Genomic DNA, 22,217 nt, shown 5'->3' with positions numbered 1-22,217 from the left:
CTGTTGCATCCAGACGCACACACTCGTGCTAATGAAAGGCAGTCTCAGCTGCCATGCAATCTGCCTGCACTCCTCATTGCCCCTGAAGTCCCCGATGCATTGGGCCCATTGTCTCTGCGCCGCAGTATTTTTGCCGGAGCCCCATCTGTTTCCATAATTACTGTCATGTAAACTGACTTTTCCAAATTGTGCAATGTGCAAAGTAAAAGAGTGGCAAGGAATCTCTGATTAGCCTCCAGGCGCTGATCGTCATCGATGCAGCCGTCTGCGTTTGGAAAAGTGTCACATATCGGGAGATAGTTTGAATTCCTGTGCAGACTGTGACTATGCAGACATGTCAGTCTGTCTCCTGCCACCGAGTCAGTCTGCTGTGGCTTTGTGCCCTGCCACAGTCCCGCTGGCTGCTATTTCCAGCCTCGAATCTCAAAAATCTATCACTCCTATTCAGTTATGGTGCTTTTATTTTATTTTCCTATTGGAAATGATTGGGGAAGTTGCCTGCATTCTCCTGCACCTGGGAGAAACAAGCAATACTATTTACAATGAGTCTCACCCATCATAGCCCAAATGTCTGGCTCATCGGCCCCACTCAGCCCTGCAAGATAATGGCTGATTTTCTGTACAAAACCCATCACACTGTGGCTGAGAATGTTAGCCATCAAAATAACTTAGGATTTACATTAACCAAGCCGGGATGGTAATGAAAAATAACACTAACAATGACCAAACCGGCTCCCTGCTATCCACCTCCATGTGACTTCATCAATCTTCCCTCCACGTTCGGCACCTGCCGCAGTCCTGTCAACTTCCTGACACGGGGTGGAGGCAGCCAGTCCTTCCTTATTAGGCTGTCAGCGATGGTGATGCTCACATTGGGTGTGCAGGCTGAAATAGAGCCCGGGCCTGTAGCTCAGCACCCTGCTACTGAAATACACCCAACCTGATCCTAAATGACAATGTGGCAAGCACTGTCACAGCTCATTTACTCAGACACATAGAGGGATCTAAACATGCCAAAAGTTGCGTTGCACCTCACAAAGCTGCTTTTGTTTGCCACAAATATCTAAAGGGTGTATTTTTATTTTGTATTTATTTTTTTGTCATATGCGTGTATACTCTTCTAAATTGTCAATGGTTTGTCATCTTTTTTTTGTGTTTTACCCTCTAACAGGGACAACAAAAATGCAGGACATACGTGCTAGCGCCTTGTTTAGCAAGACACGCATCTCCATCTTTGACTTTGTTTCTCTGTTGTCGTGTGTTTGAGAGCATGCTGTGTCATTAATAATTAAAATAACATAATGGAAACAACCAACCGTACCCTTTAACAGGAGAGTCAATTTGTTGATGTTTGTTGTTGTAGCATTCTTGTTTTAGAAACAGAATTCATGGGGAGGGATTTGTATTCTTGTTTGTCATATCTAACTGATAACACCACAGCAGAATACTGAGTGTATATTGAAAATGAGCAACAGAAGAGCAAAATAAGTAATACAAATTAGCCACTGACAACAGGTTTTTTTTTTTTTTTCAGATGCATGTGTAGGCCTTTCTCATTAGCGTTGTCATGTTCTGTGGCACACAATAACAGTTATTACACATAGCTCACTTCTTCTGTCAGTTACTGCAGCTATAAAAAACGGTCAGTGAAATTAAATCTAAACAGTGAAGGCTGTAAATAACCGTAAACTCTAATTTCCAGCTCAGAGTCTGAGATTACATTTTCTTCTCACTTTAAATGCTTTCTTCCTTATTCTGGGTTGGTTTCTATTATTGTTACACTATTATATAAAAGCATAGAGTTCAGAAAACATTTAACAGTGCTAATACTCTATATTTAGGTCCATCTAAGTAGAATACGTGCAAATGTTTCAGTTCAAAGTAGAATATTATTGTGTATAATTTATCAGTGCATGTTATTCTGAGGAAAATAATAATTGCTTTCATAAGCTTTCATTAAATTGTAATAACTTTCTCCACCTTTGAAATTACTTTTCTTTTTTTTTTGCTGATGTAATCAAGGCTGCGTGGGTGGTGAGAAATAATATTAGCCAATAATATCATAGCCTATTCTGCGCAATTCAAACAAATCCCAATAGATAGAATCAAGTCCCGCAAAATATGCTGTTTCACTAGGAAATACATCACATTATGGAACTTGTTAATGCAATTTCATGTTGTTGTTGTTTTTTTTTTTTTATGTGAAATGTGAAAATACAGAATTCCAAAACCAGAGGTAGAACAAACTGTTATCTACGTAACACTAATAACTTCAGAAGTCTTTCAGCATGGGTAAAATCAAAGTATTTGCTTATTTTATTATTAACAGAAACAGGATGTCTGTGATACTTTAAATGAATTTGACAATAGGCTGTTCTCCAGTGTAACTCAGTGCAAAAGCAAAAGCAAAAAGCAAAAAAAGAGTGGTGATAGACAGATATCATCTATGTCGATAAATCTGTCGATATGTCACTGTTTTAAGATTATCGTATCGGCCAAAAACTGTGCCCACTTGGCCGGTTAACAGAAGCAAAAACTCTCCCTTGTGTCAGTTCCAAAATCTACCTAAGTCAATCAATATTGCACAATTTGTCTTCAAAGATTTTTTTGTGAATTTCAAGAAATTATGCATAAAATTTTATTTCAGCATACATTATACTGTCTGTGTAGGCTACATGTAAATAGCTATAATTCAATTGTTTTAGCCTATATCACATATTTAGGTTAATATAATATAATATAATATAATATAATATAATATATATATATATATATATATATATATATATATATATATATATATATATACATACATACATACACACACACACACACACACACACACACAGGCAGCCAAAATTTGGAATAATGTACAGATTTTGCTGTTTCAGAAGGAAATTGGTACTTTAATTCACCAAAGTGGCATTCAACTGATCACAAAGTATAGTCAGGACATTACTGATGTAAAAAACAGCACCATCACTATTTGAAAAAGTCATTTTTGATTAAATCTAGATAGGCTCCATTTCCAGCAGCCATCACTCCAACACCTTATCCTTGAGTAATCATGCTAAATTGCTAATTTGGTACTAGAAAATCACTTGCCGTTATATCAAACACAGTTGAAAGCTATTTGGTTTGTTAAATGAAGCTTAACATTTGTTTCTGAGTTGCCACAGTATGCAATAGACTGGCATGTCTTAAGGACAATATTAGGTAAAAAATGGCAAAAAAGAAACAGCTTTCTCTGGAAACTCATCAGTTAATAATTGTAAGATTTCATACAAAGGTGTACACTACAGTCTTCAAAGACAAAGGACAATTGGCTCTAACAAGGACAGAAAGAGATGTGAAAGGCCAGATGTACAACTAAACAAGAGGATAAGTATATCAGGGTCTCTAGATTGAGAAACAGATGCCTCACATATCCTCAGCTGACAGCTTCATTGAATTCTACCCACTCAACACCAGTTTCATGTACAACAATAAAGAGAAGACTTAGGAGTGCAGGCCTTATGGGAAGAATTGCAAAGAAAAATCCACTTTTGAAACAGAAAAACAAAAAGAAAAGGTTAGAATGGGCAAAGAAACACAGACATTGGACAACAGATAATTGGAAAAGAGTGTTATAAATCTTAACCCCATTGAGCTTTTGTGGGATCAGCTAGACTGTAAGGTGCATGAGAAATGCCCGACAAGACAGCCATATCTATGGCAAGTGCTACAGGAAGCGTTGGGTGAAATGTCACCTGAGTATCTGGACAAACTGACAGCTAGAATGCCAAGGATCTGCAAAGGTGTCATTGCTGCACATGGAGGATTTTTTGATGAGAACTCTTTGAAGAAGTTCTGAACATTTTTTTCAAATTGTAATAGAACTTTTTCACATTATTAATGTCTTGACTATACATTGTGATCAGCTGAATGCCACTTTGGTGAATAAAAGTACCAATTTCTTTCCATAAGAGCAAAATCTGTACATTATTCTAACTTCTGGCCACCAGTGTGTGTGTGTGTATTAGGGGTGTAACGGTACATGTATTTGTCCCGAACCGTCACGGTACTGACGTCATGGTACGGTGCATGCAGTCAGACGAAGAATACATCTGAGTCAGTAACAGGCGATCCACTCCAATCCAGAAGGGGGCGCGCTCGGTAATGTAACACTGTTCGCTAACTGCCACAACAGGAAAAAGAGCAGAAGAAGAAGAGACCATCTATGCACCAACCCAAAACAAGAATGGCTTCTCCTAATGCACAAGTTTTATTTTTCATTATTCTATTTATTTTGTACTTTTATAACACGAGATGCTTTTCAATTTTGTAGCTGATTGTGACCAAATACCTTAAAAATATGGCCTATGCAAGAGTGCATTCTGTTTACTTCTTAGTGCTTAATACACTAAAGTAGGCTGTACTGTACCAACCACCTCAGGGGGGACTAAATGCCGCTAGGTGGAACAAACTGTAATTTGCACTACTGTTTGTTCAAAATAAATGAAAAGAAACCTAGCATTTGGGATTTGTTGCTTTTTCCTGTTGTACCGAACTCGTATCGAACCGTGACCCCAAAACCAAGGTACATACCGAACCGTGACTTCTGTGTACCGTTACACCCCTAGTGTGTGTGTGTGTGTATATATATATATATATATATATATATATATATATACACGCATACATATATATAATATGCACATTTTCACATTATATTGGCAGTCTGCCACTGAAGAAGCGCTTTAAATCCATGTTGCTTCCCTTCGCCCTCACTCTCCCCCTCTCTGCCCATCACAGACAGACCAATAACACAATGTACACAAGAAATCTGAGCGTGAGGCATCACTGACAAACAAAGAGATAAACGAGGTTTCTCTCTCAATATGCAGTCCCTGCTTATTTATTCAGTAAAACCGAAGACAACAGACACACTGCAAAGGGCAGCCATGCCTCACACATGTCAAAGGCACAGTGACATGCAGAGAAATAAACACTACTATCTGCAATGAAACGCGGAGAGAATGCTCTTTTATTTCTTTATAAGCGCAACAAATGAGAAGCGGAAAAAGATGCACTGGTGAACGGTCCAGTTAATATTTTGTACTCAGAAACATCAAGACAGAGGAAGAAAAAAACATAGGAGTGCAGTGAAGAAAGGCTGAAGAGATGGAGAGGAAACGTCTATGGGTGGAAAGGGGGGGGAAACAGTCTTTCATTGAGGCTATGAGTGGGATGGAGAAGCCGAGAGTAAAATGGAGCAAAGGAGTCTGCTGCCCTCTCCATAATACATGTCTCCCTGCTCCAAAGAAGGCCGTTTTAATTATGGACCCTTGTGCAATGTAGAAAAGCATTGATTTTTATGACTCCACTCTTTTTAAGTAACAAGGATATGGAATCTTGCTATGGATTTGCGAGTCACCGTGAGTTGTAAAGCACTGAAAAAAGGGAGGGGGAAAAAGATAGGTGAGATTAAAGAGAAAGAACATGAATAATTCAAATTATTTTTCCCCTACTGTATATACTTGCAGTTTGTGCTCAGACCTTGGTCGGCTCATCTGTTGAATTTCAGTTGTATTTCACAGCTGTTAATTAATCAACAATAAATGCCATGCTGCTGAAAGGGAGGTGAGGCCAGAGTGAATATAAGAGAAGCTCATGGAACAATAAGTGCAAACATTTGTGTGTGGTTTATTGAATTACAATATTTAGTGCCTCACATTTGCCCTGTACATGTGAATGTTCTTTTATGAGTCAGATAAGCATATAAGACAGATTCTTGTGTGTCTCGTGCCCTTATATGTCCCTCTTTCAGTTTGCTTAACCTTGGAGTGAGGCTTCCTCTTCACTATTAATCAGTAATATCACTTATCCCATATAATTTGTCTAATTGTTGTTGCAATTTTAAAGGTGGTATATTTCTTCAGTCTCAAACTGACAATACAAATGCATGCCATATTGTTTGAGTGCTAAGAAAAAGCATTAGCCTATAAATGAACTTGAAATATTTAAATGTTTAAGAGTGGTATACATTTTGTAGAGGCATTATGTTGGACAGGCCGTACTTACCGCACGATGCATTACAGTGTGATATGCAACTATTTGAATGGCAGTTTGTTTACGTTCTGAGATGTATCTAAATAGCCATACTGTATGTTCATTTGTGTGCGCACGCTTTACGTGGCGCGCGCAGAGATCCCATAATAATACATTATCGGGACGATTCAGTTTCACGCAAATTGAGAAATTCCCCACCACACCCTCGTTAAAAATGAATGTGTGATTTAGGACTGGCCCCCGCCCTCTATCTTTTTCCCCCTCGGAGATTCAGATGCTGCTCAATGAAACAGACGGTGCGCGCGGACGCGTCTGACAGCAACTGGAAAACAGACCCACGCGGCGCTCAACTTGAGGACATTCAGTAACCAATTCTCTTTCCTCTTTCCCACGGCTCCGTTTATTTAGAAGACCAGAGAGCGAGAACACGGGCTGACTAGAGTTCGGTGTGTGATTACAAGGGCTTCGCTCAAATTCTGGCTGAGAAAGAAAAGAAAAAAACACCAAGTAGTGGCAGGAAAGCGCTATATAAATATAAAATTCACTCATTCACACGCGCGCGTTGCTGTGTACATTCTCTTTGCACACACTCCGCGCGGTGCTTCGAGGCATAACCGCAACCGGTCCGGCTCAAGCAGTCTCAACAAACGCGTGAAACTCGGCGGACAGGACAGGACAGGACAGGACAGGACGGAACAAGCGGACAAATCAAACACGATGCAGCATCCCTTGACGGGCGGAACGTGCGTCGCCCTGCCGAACGTGGACATGTGTCCACAGCTCTCCTGTGCCTTGACTTTCATGTACTTACAGCAGGTGAGTGAGTGCGCCACCGTCCCACTCTGAACCCGCGGAATGCAGCACGAATAGGCGAAACGCGGCGTGTGTTTGCGTGGGTGTGTGTACGAGTGTAAGTGGAACACGTGAAAGTGGACAGTCAGTGTGTTAAGAGAAGGATTTTGTCGTGGCTGTGTTGTTGTGCAACCTTTACGAATTATCTGTGTTTATTTAAGATACATTTTATTTAATAATCTGTGATGTCTTTCTTTCTCTCTCTCTCTCTCTCTCTCTCTCTCTCTCTCTCTCTCTCTTATTAAGCTTTAAAAGTAGTTTATAAATAACCTCGCATCCTAAGATTGTTTAAAAGAGTGTGAGCTGATTTTTCACTTCTCAGGAGAGGTAAAATACTACATTTCATATGCTTCTGCTGGGTGATGAATAATTCTGCTGACTCTTCGAACTTGTCTACATGATATCCTCATGTGCTCTGCATATTGTGTGTGCATGTTGTCTTGAGCATGTTCTGTTGAATCTGTATACTTGTACAGATTCCTCTATGCTTGTTAATAATTATACTTAGTACATCATAATCACTTATTAGATCATATTTAAATTACTTTCCCCATTAAACTGGATCATAGTTGGCAATGTAAAAAAAAAAAAAAAGTAGACTTGTAAAAATCATTAATCTGCTACAATTTTGTGGTGTCATTAATGTTAGTCTGTACCCCTGGGCATCATTTCATCCCCTGATTATCTGATACACACTTGATTGTCAACAGTGCCTTTTCCAAACAGTGAATTGGCTCCTAGAGTGATGACAATTCAAGGGGATTTATCAAATCAAAAGGTAATCTATGGTATTGATCAGTCATCAGGTCCTTGTGCCAGTGCATGTCTTTCTCCAGACTTGATGTGACGGAGATCAGTGATCTCATTTAACTTTCATCTGTCGCACCGAGCCACCATTAACCTTCAGTGACACCTCTAACCTTTGTCTTATCTAGTAGAAATTGCATTCCATGTCACTTTAATTGCAAATACATCTGAGTGATAAATGTATATTTTTTTTCTAACAGAGACAGCTTCCATTAATCCAATTAAGGCATAATGTGTCAGTCCTTCATTTCTATATGAGTGCAGATACTACAAAAACATTGCATAGCATATGAGGATTTCTGTATTATTATTTTTATCATTTTACTTTTTTTTTAATTATTGCTGCTTTTTGTTTGTAACCATTAATTTTGTGCAGGGCAATACAGGGGCTTATACAGGGCAAATGTTTTTTTTTTTTTTTTTGGGGGGCTGGACAAGGCGTCCTGTGACCATTATGACATTGAGTTCAATTTATATGATGTTTATTTTTTGATTCTCAAATGTTTAAGTAACTGAACAAGCATTTCTGTATTTGTGTGTGTGTGTGTGTGTGTGCGTGCGCACTTGTGTGCGTGTGTTGAGTGAACTGGGAATCTGGGTCTTTGAGACTATTTATAGCTGAGATGCAAGACATTTTGAATACATCTCACTACAGATGGGGTCTCATTCAGGAGTAGGCACAGGCAACGTTACTATGCTTTATTTTTTCTCTATGTTCTTTCTTTACATGTGGATCATGTGTATATACTGTAGCATGCATAACAGTTTTCTCTAGGAATACCTTACATTTGCTTTTAAGTTGGAGTTGTTAAGGAATGTTTACATCCCTTAAAGGCAAATGACAAGCCTAAAAATTTCTAACCAGTATGACTTTTTTCTTCCGTGGAACACAAAAGGAGATGATTGGCAGAATGCTAGCCTCAGTCACCATTCACTTTCAGTGCTTTTTTCCCTTCAATGAAACTGAAGAGACTGTCATTCTGCCTTTTGTGCTCCATGGAAGAAAGGAAATCTTATGGGTTTGAAACAACAATCGAGTAAATAATGACTGAATTTTCATTTTTGGGTGAACTATCCAATTAAGGGATGTTTACATGCATTGGCTGCATTATTTGTATCAATGTAAACTAATTACTCTTATTTTATTAGACCATCTCTTTAAGACAGATGACAGCTTATTGTTGAACTAAGTCATTTAATTATTTGCTTCTATTAAATGTCACTGCAGTGGCTGCATGAAAAGCATACATTATCTCTTGGTAAATGCTTGATTTTACCAGCACATTTTAGCAATGTTATATGTATGTTTGCGTTCACCCTCAGGACTGGGGTGTTTTGTACAGTGCTTGTGTTAGTAGCAGGGCAGGTTTAAGCAGCTGCCAGTTAGACCTTACCTGACCCTTTAATGCCGGCGGCATCTTGCACCCGTTCCTATCTCCCTCCTGCCCAGGACCCTGGCCTGACCTGGAGTGGGTGGTGTGGGAGGTGTGGCCGCCTGGTCTTCACGGCTGAAATCAATCTGCTCTCTCCCTGGCCCATAGTCACATGGCTCTAGCTTTCTTTCAGCAGATCTGTACATCCCCCCCATCTCTCTCCTCGTTTTCTCTCTCTCTCTTTCTCACTCTCTCTCTCTCTCTCTCTCTCTCTCTCTCTCTCTCCCTCTCCTGCTCCCATCTGTGCTGACTATGCGCAACTGCTCTTCTCTCCTTGCTTTCCATTACATCTGCTCAGTGCTGTTCATTTATTTAAGTACCCAGCATACCCATACACCATCATGCCTCCTGGACACTTCTGCTTTTCACTGGTTCTTTCTCAAAAGGCTCGTTCATCAAAGTAAAAAAAAAAGAAAAAGGGTGAGGCAGGCCGGGTGACATTGTGTAGCAGGGTATTTTTGAATTGTTTGATGCAAAATTTAATTCATCCAATTTTGTTGCCGGTCTGTCAATTTGTATAATTTTTTGATTTATATATTTACTTGCATCATAGCATAATTTGCAAATACATTTTTTTTTTACCTTATACCGTACCTTTAAAAACATATTGTATTTGAGTAGTTGACATTTAAATATTTTGATAAAGTTGGTATGATGTACTCCATCTAAAACTATTTTGAACAGTCTTTCATTATTATTATGCATGCAGTTTTTACCTCATATTAATTGATAGACTATATGGACTATTTGTACTTAATTTTATTTTTATTTTTTTATGGTTATTTTATTCTATTTGACATTTGTTGATAATTTTTTTTCCCCTCATTAAAAGAGTAGTGTTCTGTTTTTAAATTTAAATTGAGATATTTTGCCTAAAATTTAATATCAATTGCAATTCCCTTTCCCTTTAAAAGTATCTCAAATGTCACAAATTAATTAGAGTTTATTAAGAGCTCAGGCTTGAAAGTTAAACTGCCTTTTCAACAGGAGAAGATCTCTTTAGGGCAAATATGCAGAGAATGAGATATGCATGTTCAAACAAAGACATTGACTTTAACACTTATCCTTCTTAAGAAAAGTTTCCACTGTAGGTGTGTGTGTGTGTGTGTGTGTGTGTGTGTGTGTGTGTGTGTGTGTGTGTGTGTGTGTGTGTTTGAAACGCTTAAATCAAGATGCATTAAAAGATACAGAAAGTTTAATGTGTATTGTTCTAATGGCATTGAAATCTAAATCCTTGGCTCTTTTGTTTAGTGCTTCATTTATTCTATCCTGTTCGCATCTAGCAGCACTCCGTGAGTCACTGAAATGAGAGATTGGTCATGTCATCAGGTCCTGATGAGTTTTCAAACCCTTCAGTAAGCATTGACAGACAGGTAAAGGCCAGGGCTATTGCGCTTGCCATGGACCATGACTCTAAATGCTCACATCCTTTTGTCTGCTTTGTTTGCATGCTCTTAGTGGAAGTTGGTTATTGCTTGAATGCAAACAAGAGGGTAGTGAATGTCCTAGGTCATGTATGCATGTTGTTTAGTGGTGTATGGCCCTATGGGAGAGCAAAATAGAGTGAAAGGGAGAGAAAAAGGAAGGGAGAAAGAAAGAGAGATTGGTGAGGGATGGAGAGAGAGAAAGAAAGAGAGAGAGAGAGAGAGAGAGAGAGAGAGAGAGAGAGAGAGAGAGAGAGAGAGAGAGAGAGGCTATGCATCTATGGAAATGGGGGCGGAGACCATCTGCCGGGCCTTGCTGGGCACATGTGCTCCTGTTTGAGTGTTTGTGTGTAGAAGAGTGATTAGGCTCGCACATTCATAATAATGTCTGTTTGCTTTTGCAGCTGTTGCGCAATTTAGCAATTCCCTTTTTTGCGTGTCTGCATTGCAAAAGTGGCCTCTGTTCGCTGTGGACATTTTACAGTTCACTTGAAGCATCTTTATAGTTGCTGTGGTTTTGTTTTATTTCAGGGGGACTGCTGCATGTGATCCAGTGTTTTCAGGAGTTCATAAGAAGTGCATTTGGTATTAGGGCTGACCAGTATGACTATATATGGAATATATACTGTATATACAATGCATTCAGAAAGTATTTAGACCCCTTCATTTTTTCATATTTTGTTATGTTGCAGCCTTATGCTAAAATGCTTAAATTATTATTTTTTTCACATCAATCTACACTCCATACCTCATAATGGCAAAGCAAATCACAGTTTTTTATTTTTATTATTATTATTATTTTTTTTTTTATAACTTGCAAATTTATTAAAACGAAAAACTCGCACTACATTGGAAAAGTAATCACATTACTATTCAGACCCTTAATGCGGTACTTAGTTTAAGTACCTTTGGCAGTGATTACAGCCTCAAGACTTTTTGGGTATGATGCGACAAGCTTTGCACAACTGTATTTGGGGATTTTCTGCCATTGTTCACTTCAGATCCTCTCAAGCTGTTTCAGGTTGGATGGGGACTCTCGGTGGATCTCTCCAGAGATGTTCGATTGGGTTCAAGTCTGGGCTCTGGTTGGGCCACTCAAGAGCATTCACAGTGTTGTCCCTAAGCCACTCTTGTGTTGTCTTGGCTGTGTACTTATGGTCATTGTCCTGTTGGAAGGTGAACCTTCAGCCCAGTCTGAGGTCCTGAGCGTTCTGGACCAAGTTTTTATTAAGGATATCTCTATATTTTGCATATTCAGCATTCCTTCAACCCTGACCAGTTCCCCCAGTCCCTGCCACTGACCCCCCCCCCCCCCCCCCCCAGCATGATGCTACCACCACCATGCTTCACTGTTGGGATGGTATTGTGCAGGTGATGTACGGTGCCTGGTTTCCTCCAGACATGATGCTTGGAATTGAGGCCAAACAGTTCAATCTTCGTTTCATCAGACCAGAGAATCTTGCTTTTCACAGACTGAGAGTCCTTTAGGTGCTTTTTTGCAAATTCCAAGCAGGCTTTCGTGTGTCTTACACTGAGGAGAGGCTTCCATCTGGCCACTTTGCCATAAAGCCCAGATTGGTGGAGTGTTGCAGTGATAATTGTCCTTCTGCAAGTTTCTCCCATCTCCACACATGATCTCTGGAGCTCAACGAGAGTGACCATCGGGTTCTTGGTCACCACTCTTACCAAGGCACTTCTCCTCCGATTGCTCAGTTTGGCCAGGTGGCCAGCTCTAGGAATAGTCCTGGTTGTTCCAAACTTCTTCCATTTAAGAATTATGGAGGCCATTGTGCTCTTGGGTAACTTCAATGCAGCCAAAAAAAATTGGAGCCTTCCCCAGATCTGTGCCTCAACACAATCCTGTCTCTGAGCTCTGCAGGCAGTTTCTTTGACCTCATGGCTTGGTTTTTGCTCTGATATGCATTTTAAGCTGTGAGACCTTATATACACAATTGAATTTGCCACAGTTGGACTCCAATCAAAGTGTAGAAACATCTCAAAATGATCCAGAGAAATAGGATGCACCTGATCAAAATTTCAGGTGTCATAGCAAAGGGTCAAAATACTTATATCAATGTGATATTTCAGTTTTTTCTTTTTAATATATTTGCAAAGTTATCAAAAATCAGTTTTTTGCCTTGTCATTTTGGGGTATGGAGTGTAGATTGATGTGAAAAAATAAATTAAAGCATTTTAGCATAAGGCTGCAACATAACAAAATGTGAAATAAATGAAGCGGTCTGAATACTTTCTGAATGGACTGTATATATATTGATAGAAATCTGTCAACCTGTAGAAATTTTGTACTATCATATATACAGTGTTATATCTGGGGAGTGATTTAAATAATCAGACTCCAAGCAGTAAATTTAAGTCTGCTCTGCAAACTGTGTTGCAGACGGGCACTTCTAGTATAATAGGAGCGATTTAGCTACGGCACGTCACACTGCTTATTTCTGGTGTAAACACTGTGTAACTATAGGGTGTTTAAGGTTGCCAAGCAATGTTGCACCTGGTTGTTGGGTAAATTACTTAAAGCAATCCACTACAAATTAATAACTACTTCTCTAAAAACTGTAATCAGATTACTTTACTGATTACTTCATTTGAAAAGTAATCACATTACTAATTAGTTACTTTTAAGTTACTTTCTAAAACATATTTTTTTATTTTTCTGCTCAACAAATTCAAAATAATGTCTGTTTTCTCCTTTTTCATTGTCACACACCCTTCAGCTGTCACAGAAACGCAATCAGACGTACATATGAACGTACTGTATGAATTCACATTTTAACTGTATTACACCTAAATAATATTTTTTTGAAATATTTGCAACCCAAGTAATGTACTTACAATTACTTTAATTGAAAGGCAGTAACTGTAATCTGATTACAAGAATTAAAATATAACATGTTCCACTACTTTTTTTGTGCATAAAAGTAATTAGATTGCAGTATTTTATTTGTATTTCTAAATTATTTGTAATCCAATTACACCCAACACTGGTTGCAACTTCGTGTATTAATAAAGAACTATTGTGCGGTCACACCATCACAGGTGTACATACAGTATATCAGTATTATTCATTTGTTATGAATTATTTAGTTTTGGTTTGTGTCCATCAAAAGAAGCATTAACTTTTAAATTATTTAAGTCTCTAGATTAACAAAATTAGGTATTACTACATGGTTATGTAATGTATAGAACATTTTGTATTGAATTTCCATAAAAACAATAACTGTACTATGATATAAACCTTTTCCATGAAACTAAATTACTCATACCATGATAAACAGTAAGATTTTGGTCATACCACCCACCCCTGTTCACCATAAAACTGCTTTGTGGTCCTCTCAACAACAACATGAGGTCACTGTTGGCTCATGCCACATTCAGCAGCTTCCATTTTCGATACCTGAAAATATCGACACACAATAACAGCTACTCCTGCATCTAAGACTGCAGACAGAAATGGATAGAGAGAGAAAGAAAGAAAGTGAGACAGGAAGTCGTTGAGCACAGAAGCAGATGGAGGAGAGATTGTGCCGAAGTCCCGTAATGCTCTCGCGTTTTGTGTTTGTCTTCTGGCTGCCTGAAAGTAATTATCCAGCCGCTGAGCGGTCGGGCTCGAACGATGTTTTATGAGCTTCTGTGTTTAACACATCCAAATGAACAAATGTCAACTCCCGTCGTGCTGGTTAACTCCGTCCAGCAGGGCCTTCACTCAGCTGTGACAGGCCTTGCTTAATGTGAGCGCTTCCTGCTTATGGTCAGTCAGCAGAGAGACCAGAGCCCGATGCAGGGAGGAGGTGGAGTTGGCATGTTGATGGCTTGCTGTAGATTACGGCCACTGTAATTGCTCTGAAATGGAGCTGCATCCCAGCCAGCAGGCAGCTTATTAGAAACAAACCCCAACATATCAAGTGAACCTCAGGGAGCCGTGGAGAAAAAAAAGAGAAAAACTGCAAAGAAAAGCAAGGGAAAAACCTGCCTCACCAGCCTCCACATCTTCAGCTGTGGCTGTTCAGGTCCTAAAACAGTTGTTCAATTATTTGGATCTGCAGGAAAAACTGGGATCATTTAAAAAAAAAAAATTTTTTTTGCTGTGGAAAGAGAGGGGGTGTCATTACTGTTAATCAGTATTTAATCAGATGCAAAAAAGCAAAAGCAAGGCGAAACAGTAATTCGCTACAAAAATTTGCTTTAGCACCACTTCCTTCAAAACCTAAGGCAGGTACCTTGCTGCCTTGCTACCTAGACAGTCAGTCAGGCACGGCTTATCTATATGGGCAGGTAGGGCAGAACCCCGCCTAAATATTCATCCACTTGAAAACATAGAACCATACTATAAACTGCCAAAAATGTAATTTGTTTGCCCATAAATGTGTTAAAAATGCTGACATATGTATAAAAAGCAGGCCTAGTATAAATTCGTATACCATTTTTAAGTCATAAATTAGCTTAAAGCTCCATTACACAGTGTTTGATATAGGTATACAAGCATGTATGGCAGAGAGTCTGCTGCGCTCCCAAACCCCACAGCGCCCCTCCACAGTTTTCCCAGTGGAAATCTGTGGTCAAATATGGTACTGCAACGAGCCCTCATTGAAACCCATTGGGGTTTCATAACCCATAAAGAAATAAATCTGCCCATAAACGAAGCGCCAAACCAATGGTAACTTTAGTGTTAGTGCGAGCCAGCAGTGTGACATGATCCGAACATGGCGAGTGCTAACGATGAACATGCGTTTAACAGCATGTCGTTTCTATTACAAATTTAAGACAAATTGACCATCAAACAACTTGGTCCTGAAGAGGCAGATATAAAAAATAGTTTGGCAATCAAAAGATTAGGGTAGGTGATAAGACATTGTATGTTTTGTATGATGACAAATTGTATGTCAATAAGCATTGAATCTTGACATTTTCTGTTATAAATTTACTGTGATTTAAAATATTATTATCGTTAAAAAGCAGGGGCATAGTTTCCAGGGGGGATGGGGGGGAGGTAAGCTCCCCAATAATCAAAACAAGCAAGTACAACCCCCCCCCCCCACCCCCAATATTTATACCATGATCAATGGAAACATGTAAATGCTTCATGCACATTAAAATTTTGCTGGGAGGAAAAATTGAGGCTGAGTGATAGAAGTACAGTCTGTTAATGGGTTGTAGTGTTGTTTAAATTGATGTTGATTGTTCAGCTGACGAAACATTGAAAAAGCATATTCCCATAATAATTCAGTAAAAAAAAAAAAAAATCCAGAAAACTTAAGTTATGAAATTTAGATGTGATCTATTCAGTGCATGCCATTGAAGAAAATGGCTCTACTCTTAAGGTCTTTTGACATTAATTAATTAATTAACTTATTTCATCATTTTTCTATTCTCCCAACCAAGCGCCAACATTGAATTTGGATGTGAATTGATGCCTTCTTACCGCCATATACTGCTTGCTAAGACAGCAATTTTCAGCTTTCAGATACAGCTTACTCTACTGTATTGTACTGTTGAATTGAATATCAGCATGACTGTGATTCACCAGTAATCACAACCATGCTAATATTCAGTACAGCAGAACAATTGAGAGTGATATTTTGCTTTTAAACAATGTTAAAAGCAAAATATAAAGTTTTGAAACATAAGTTAATATTGAGTAACTCTAAACACAATATGGCCCAGTAGTTTTGTTTATTTTGTTTATAATTTACTCACCCAAACATGTTGTTTCAAACCTGTATGATTTTCTTTTTTTCTGTGGAGCACAAACGGAGATGTTAAGCTGAAAATTATGATCTGACAGCCTCAATTGTCATTCACTTTCATTGTATGGAAAAGAGATGCAATGAAAGTGAATGGTGACTGAGGCTGTCAGTACCTAACATTCTGCCTTTTGTGTTTCACAGAACAAAGTCATACAGATCTGGAACAATATTAGGGTGAGTAAATGATGACAGAACTTTTATTTTTGAAAACTTTAATTGTGCACCGGAGAGAGTCTGCTGAGGGATGTTGTCAGGGCAGGGCTCTCCCCTCACTCACATATGACTGACTGTAACCCTGAGTGGTGGGCTCCATGGGCCCCTCCCTGGCCAAGGGCGCCAAGACAGCCTGTTTTGCTCATGCCGTAATTGGAGTTGGAGCGATCGCTCCACTGCAGTGCTGCCCAATCTCAAGCACGCTGTAACGGCCCCTAGCTCAGCTGAGATCTCATAGTGTTTTGATCTCGCTTGCCTCCTATATTTGCTGAACTCACACATACCTTTTATGCAGAGAGGGTCAGAAATTGGAATGAGAAGGGCGATCTGTTAGTTATTCATGCTGAACTCACAGATATTGAGGAGGCTTTAAAAATCACATAAATATAAAACACAGTTCTGCACTCCAGTTCAAACAACTAGAGGTGAATGATTTTGCATAGGGATGTGCAAAAAGGTTTATTTTCAAAACCAACATGTCTGTGATTTGCCTTTACAAATAGTTGATTAATCTACCTCTAAAGGATAGTCAAAAATGAAATCATATGTCATCATTTACTCACCCTCATGTTGTTCTAAACCTGTATGACTTTATTTCTCATCCTGATCTCATGAAATTTAGCTGACAATGGCAACATTTTTGCAAACCAAAATTACGTGCTTCCTTACACGTTTGGCTGCAGTTTCCTAATGAAATGTCCAGCGGGGGGCACAAAAAGCAAGTGAAATGATGTTGTAATCACACTATGTTTTAAGGTTAATATTAGATAGAGGTTTTAATGAGTAAAACTTACCTCCCTAATCTAAAAGTTTAGCCTAAACCTAACCAATGTCCTAAAAGATAAATGAGAGGTGAACAAAACAGACATCTTTACCCTTAACCGATGCCTAAACCTAACTGATAGTGTTTTAAAAGCAAATTTGATTTGAAAATAACATTTACTGAAGCAACCATGTCATTTAGATTTGTTTCTATGGTACATTCACTTCACTTTCAGTTTCACTCCGAGCGTCCTTGGCTGGGCTCAAGGCTTGTTCTCCGAGTCCAATGTCCAACACTCTATCAGGTGAGCTACAGAGGAAGCTAATCATGTTGGAAAACGTGTGTAAATATAGGCGGGTCTTTAATACAAACGTTTTTCAAATGATGCGTTAGAGTAAAAGTGTTCCGATATCTTAACATAGCAGTATGTGAATAAAAGAGCAAAAAATAAGTGTTTATCTGCTGAAAACATCTTAACATTACAGAACCAGCTGAAAACACATCTGTTCCGAGAGCACTTAATTAATCCACACTAAATGCACGTACAATTAAAAAATAAATAAATAAAAAAACTTGTCTGTCTCTTTCTTCTACTATAGCTTCTATACTAATCCAGCTATTTTGAGAACTTGGCAGTGCGAAACTGCAGATATTGTTGACTTTTGTATGACAAATTGCTTATGTTCCTCATTTGTAAGTCGCTTTGGATAAAAGCATCTGCTAAATGACTAAATGTAAGTGTTAATGTTTATAAACTTAACAGCCATAGTACCCTTGATTTGTGTGAAAGTGAATGAAACACACAGTTGTTCTAGCGCTTCTACTGTTTTCACCAGGAAACTGCAGCAAAATGTGGAAAGCACGTAAAAGTCAGTTTTGCAAAAGTAGTTATAACGTTAATTCTTTTTCTTCTTCTTCTTCTTTTTTTTTTTTTTTTTTTTTGTGAGTGTCAGTGCATGTTATAAATGTACAGTGGAATCTTTTTTCCTGCCTTCTCTCTCTTCTTTTGCTCTTTTTATCTTATTATTTCCTACTGTTTGTCCCTTTAGTGCTTTCTGACTTGATTTGCTCAGCAAGAAACCCTGAGCAGTGCAGCAAGCTTAGCACTTTGACATGTGGTTGAGGTTATAAAATACTGAATGATAGTTGAAGTTATCAGGGCAGGTTTGCTGACAATCACTGGATTCATCACTTGTTTACCTCAGTAATAGAGTGCCGGCTCTCTCTAACTAATTTTTATATTTTAGTAATATCAGCAGGAAAACTGCTGATAAGGTTTGGTTTTATAAAGGGACAAATTTCTTGTTTGGATTTTATTTCATAAATCCGGGTCATGTGAGACACTCAAAGCCTGTGATGTGTTTTATTTGAGGTGACGGGAATAAGTGCAGAAGTTAATGTAAATGGAATAGATGGGGAGGAAAAGATAGTGTGTGGATATTAGTAATTTGAGCAGGGGGGTTGTAACATGGCAGCTTGGATTAATTAATGCCCTGCTTGAGGGGAGAGAAGTCAGTGAAGAAAGCAAAGGCAAAAGCACTTTGAGTTCTCTCCACTTACTATAACACTACAGAGAAATATCCAAAGTCCAAAATGAACATGATGCTTATTTGTTGCTTCTGTACTGTGAAAAACTCCAATGGAAATATGTTTTTAAAAGCACTCAAAAATGAAAATACATTTTTTCATGTCATTATTCACTCACACTCATGTTGTTCCAAACCAGTATGAATTTCTAGTATGAATGGAATACAAAAGAAGAAATCAGACAGAAGGTTAGCCTCAGTCACCATTTGCTTACATTTTCCTTTTGTTAGTTTAGTACAGTGAATAGTAATATTACATCTTTAAAGACTCCTTGAAATGCCTTGACAAGCACAGATCCTTCCATGATTTCTGTCATGACATATTTACTGTTTAAACAGGAAGTTGAGGCAGGACATTTTGAAGAGCTTGTACCTTTTAAAAAAAATAGCCAATAGCCTTTAGGTAACGTTAAAGACACAAACCATGATTTGCTGCAGGTGGTATTAGGAGGAGGGACATTCTCATTCTAGAGAGCATTTGATTGGACAAAAATCTGTGTAGTGCAAGATGAGTCATCAGTCACCTTGAGAGCTTGGCAGTACAATACTGTAGATGTTGTTGAACTTTGTATGACAAATTGCTTGCTATGTTCCTCATTTATAAGTCGCTTTGGATAAAAGTGTCTGCTAAATGTAAATGTAAATATTTGTTCCAGAAGGAAAGACTGTACATTTTAAATGTGAAGATCTGCCAAAAGTTAATTTTGACAAATTTAGCGAGTGCACTACATATAGATGGCTTCAAAGCTAATAGATATGGACTAAAACCTATTATAAAAAAATAAATAAACTGTAAATGGTAAATTAAGGCAACACATTTCACTCATAGTTCCTGTCATATGACAGTATATGGCCAGTGACAGCTTGAAGCCAGCACAGGCATTTTAACTGTTCTGACAGTCATGTCGTCAATCAAACGGCATTCATGGCAGATATTTCACCAGGTGTCCATGGCAACTCATTTCCCTGTCTGGTTTGGGATGAGTGGCTCGGCTTTAGGCAGTGGACAGGTTCATCCTCCACAGGGCCCACCCACAGAGTCCACCGATCAATATCAGCAGACAGAGGCAAAACAATAGAGATGCCTTATCATAGGCCCCAGCAAGGGCCCTCAACTGGCTCTTCCATTTTGAACTTTTGGGCCTTTGATATTCAAACATAGCACACTGAATAATTAAAGAATTGGTGGCATCACAAGACACCTAAGCCTTTCCCCCTCGAGTACAGGAAGTGCTAGCCCAGGCAGGGTATGGGTCGCAGTTGTTAGACTAATACTACATAAAATGACAGAGAATCCAGGACTAAGTCCACCCTATTAAGGGCAGAAAAACACAATTAGGTTCTCCTTTTGTGATCTTTCTGGAGATCTTAGGTTGACCTAATTATTTTGTTTTGCATCTCTGTGTTGCACAACAGAAAAACCCACTCAAAAGAGAGAGATGGGAAGAGCAAAGGAAAAAAGCGAGCGAGCATGCTCCCTATTCAGTCTCATTACGTCTACTGGCATTTTAGCTCCTTTTGATGATTAAGTGAGAAGAGAGGCAACGGGCTGTGTGTTGTCTTCTCATTTCTGACACCATCTCTCTGCACTCTGATTTCCCCTTTGTTTCTTTACAAAATGTGCTTTGGTGGAGAAGGAGAGAACTCTTTAATGTTGGATTCCCGAATGCACTAAATCCTTTATTTTATCTAGGTCAAAACCGCCTCAAGAGCCTCATCAAAGGCCGAAAGGGTACGGAGGTTCTAGCAGAGACAAAGCCGGGGTGGAAGGCTTTAAATAATTTTGCCTTTCCTTGTATTTTTTTATTCCTCTGCTTGAAAAAGCAGCTGCAGTGTTCACATTTTTGTTATTTGGGTGCACCTCTGGACACTATCTCCTTCTTTCTTTCATCCTCTTTTCTTCCTCACACCATTTAGTTGTGTAAGGCCAGCTAAATGAGGACAGTAGAGTCCATCTCAAGCTGGCGTGCTGTGAAACACAGTGAGATCTAAAGAAATCGCAGGAATCCTTACCGCACTTGTCGAACATGATGGTGGGACCAGGTGCGTGCCAAATGATGCCTGGGGTCGTGTGACCATACAGAGAAGACGAGGTGACTCTGATGGAAAAAAAGGTGTGCGTTTGCATCCGTGTCGCAGAGCTGCATGAGTATGGTATTGTGCATGGCTGTGTCCACAAGATGTAGTGCTATACGACAACAGCTGTGCCATTGTGTCCCCTGTTTGCACACAAGCCAGTGCAGTATAGGATTATACACGCTGCAGTAACTGAGGGGAAGGAGAATAATAGGAAGCCATGAAAAGATGAGTCCCTCATGGCTAACCACAGCAGCTGGACAGTAGACCGGCAGAAACCTGGAAACAAACATATGCATTTGATAAGTGGGCATGTTGACTTTTTTCTAGAGGATATACCAGTGGGTGGCTTGGTAAATATTTAGTGGGAGGCCATTATTCTCAGCTTTTCTCTGCGTGCTCTCACAAAGATGCACAGACCATTTTTTATTAACGAACATTGTGTCGTGAAGTTGAAGGTTTTAAGTTTCAGTCAAAATATGAGCCACATTTTTCTGCTCCATACAGAAGCTGTAGACTTTTTTCCCTGCAATGTCTCCTCTGATTGTGAGGGAAAATCTGCAGAATTCTGTAGAAACAATTTAAAGTGATTTTTTTATTTTTTTTTATGGAATGGTATACAGAAACTGTTCCTGCTCCCTGCAAGATATCACCGAAATAATTGTCCTGAGAGATCTCACCAGTCTCTATGATAGCTCTAGACAAAAATGTGACGGCGGGCTGCTTTCACATTCTTTGATCAGCCAATCAGAAGACTTCGATGCACTCTCTGCCTGTCAATCATTTTGCACATTCGCATAGTGTAATAGTTTAAGCGGATCATTCAGGTTTAACGCCATAGAGACCCCTTCATTCTCTTCCATTACATTGTACTTCGTTTAGCTGTTTTTGATCGCTAAAAACACGACTTATGTAATCGCCCTCTAAGAAAAACGTCCGATTGGGGTCAGGTGAATGCAAAACCAGCCTAATTATAAAAGGCTTCCTTAAAGGATTAGTTAATCCAAAGATTAAAATTCAGGGCATAAAGTCAGCATAAAAGTAATCCATAAGACTCCAGTGGTTTAATCAATGTCTTCTGAAGCGATCCAGTTGGTTTTGGGTGAGAACAGACCAAAATGTAACTCCTTTTTCACTTTACATCTTGACAGCAGTCTCCATGGCATTCATGATTTTAAGCTTGATTATACTTACACTATAGCGCCATCTAGCACTCTACGCATGCGTCAAGAACTAGGAAGTGTAAT

General features: G+C 39.0%; 1 protein-coding gene across 5 annotated transcripts in view; it reads left to right on the top strand.

Moving 5' to 3' along the window:
* LOC127452044 (RNA binding protein fox-1 homolog 1-like) overlaps positions 1 to 22,217 on the top strand; it is a 408,281-nt gene that overhangs the window by 211,474 nt on the left and 174,590 nt on the right. Inside the window, exon 1 of one of the 5 annotated variants that reach the window (XM_051717186.1) lies at positions 6,351 to 6,867. The exons of the other annotated variants lie outside the window; for them this stretch is intronic. Coding sequence (XP_051573146.1) covers positions 6,769 to 6,867 — 99 coding nt within the window. The 5' untranslated portion in view covers positions 6,351 to 6,768. Of the gene's footprint in view, positions 1 to 6,350; positions 6,868 to 22,217 lie in introns of those variants that run through there. 5 annotated transcript variants of the gene reach the window in all.

Source organism: Myxocyprinus asiaticus, chromosome 14, assembly GCF_019703515.2.
Source record: "Myxocyprinus asiaticus isolate MX2 ecotype Aquarium Trade chromosome 14, UBuf_Myxa_2, whole genome shotgun sequence".
In the NCBI taxonomy this organism is placed as follows: domain Eukaryota; kingdom Metazoa; phylum Chordata; class Actinopteri; order Cypriniformes; family Catostomidae; genus Myxocyprinus; species Myxocyprinus asiaticus.
This window is presented reverse-complemented; position numbering and strand designations above follow the sequence as displayed.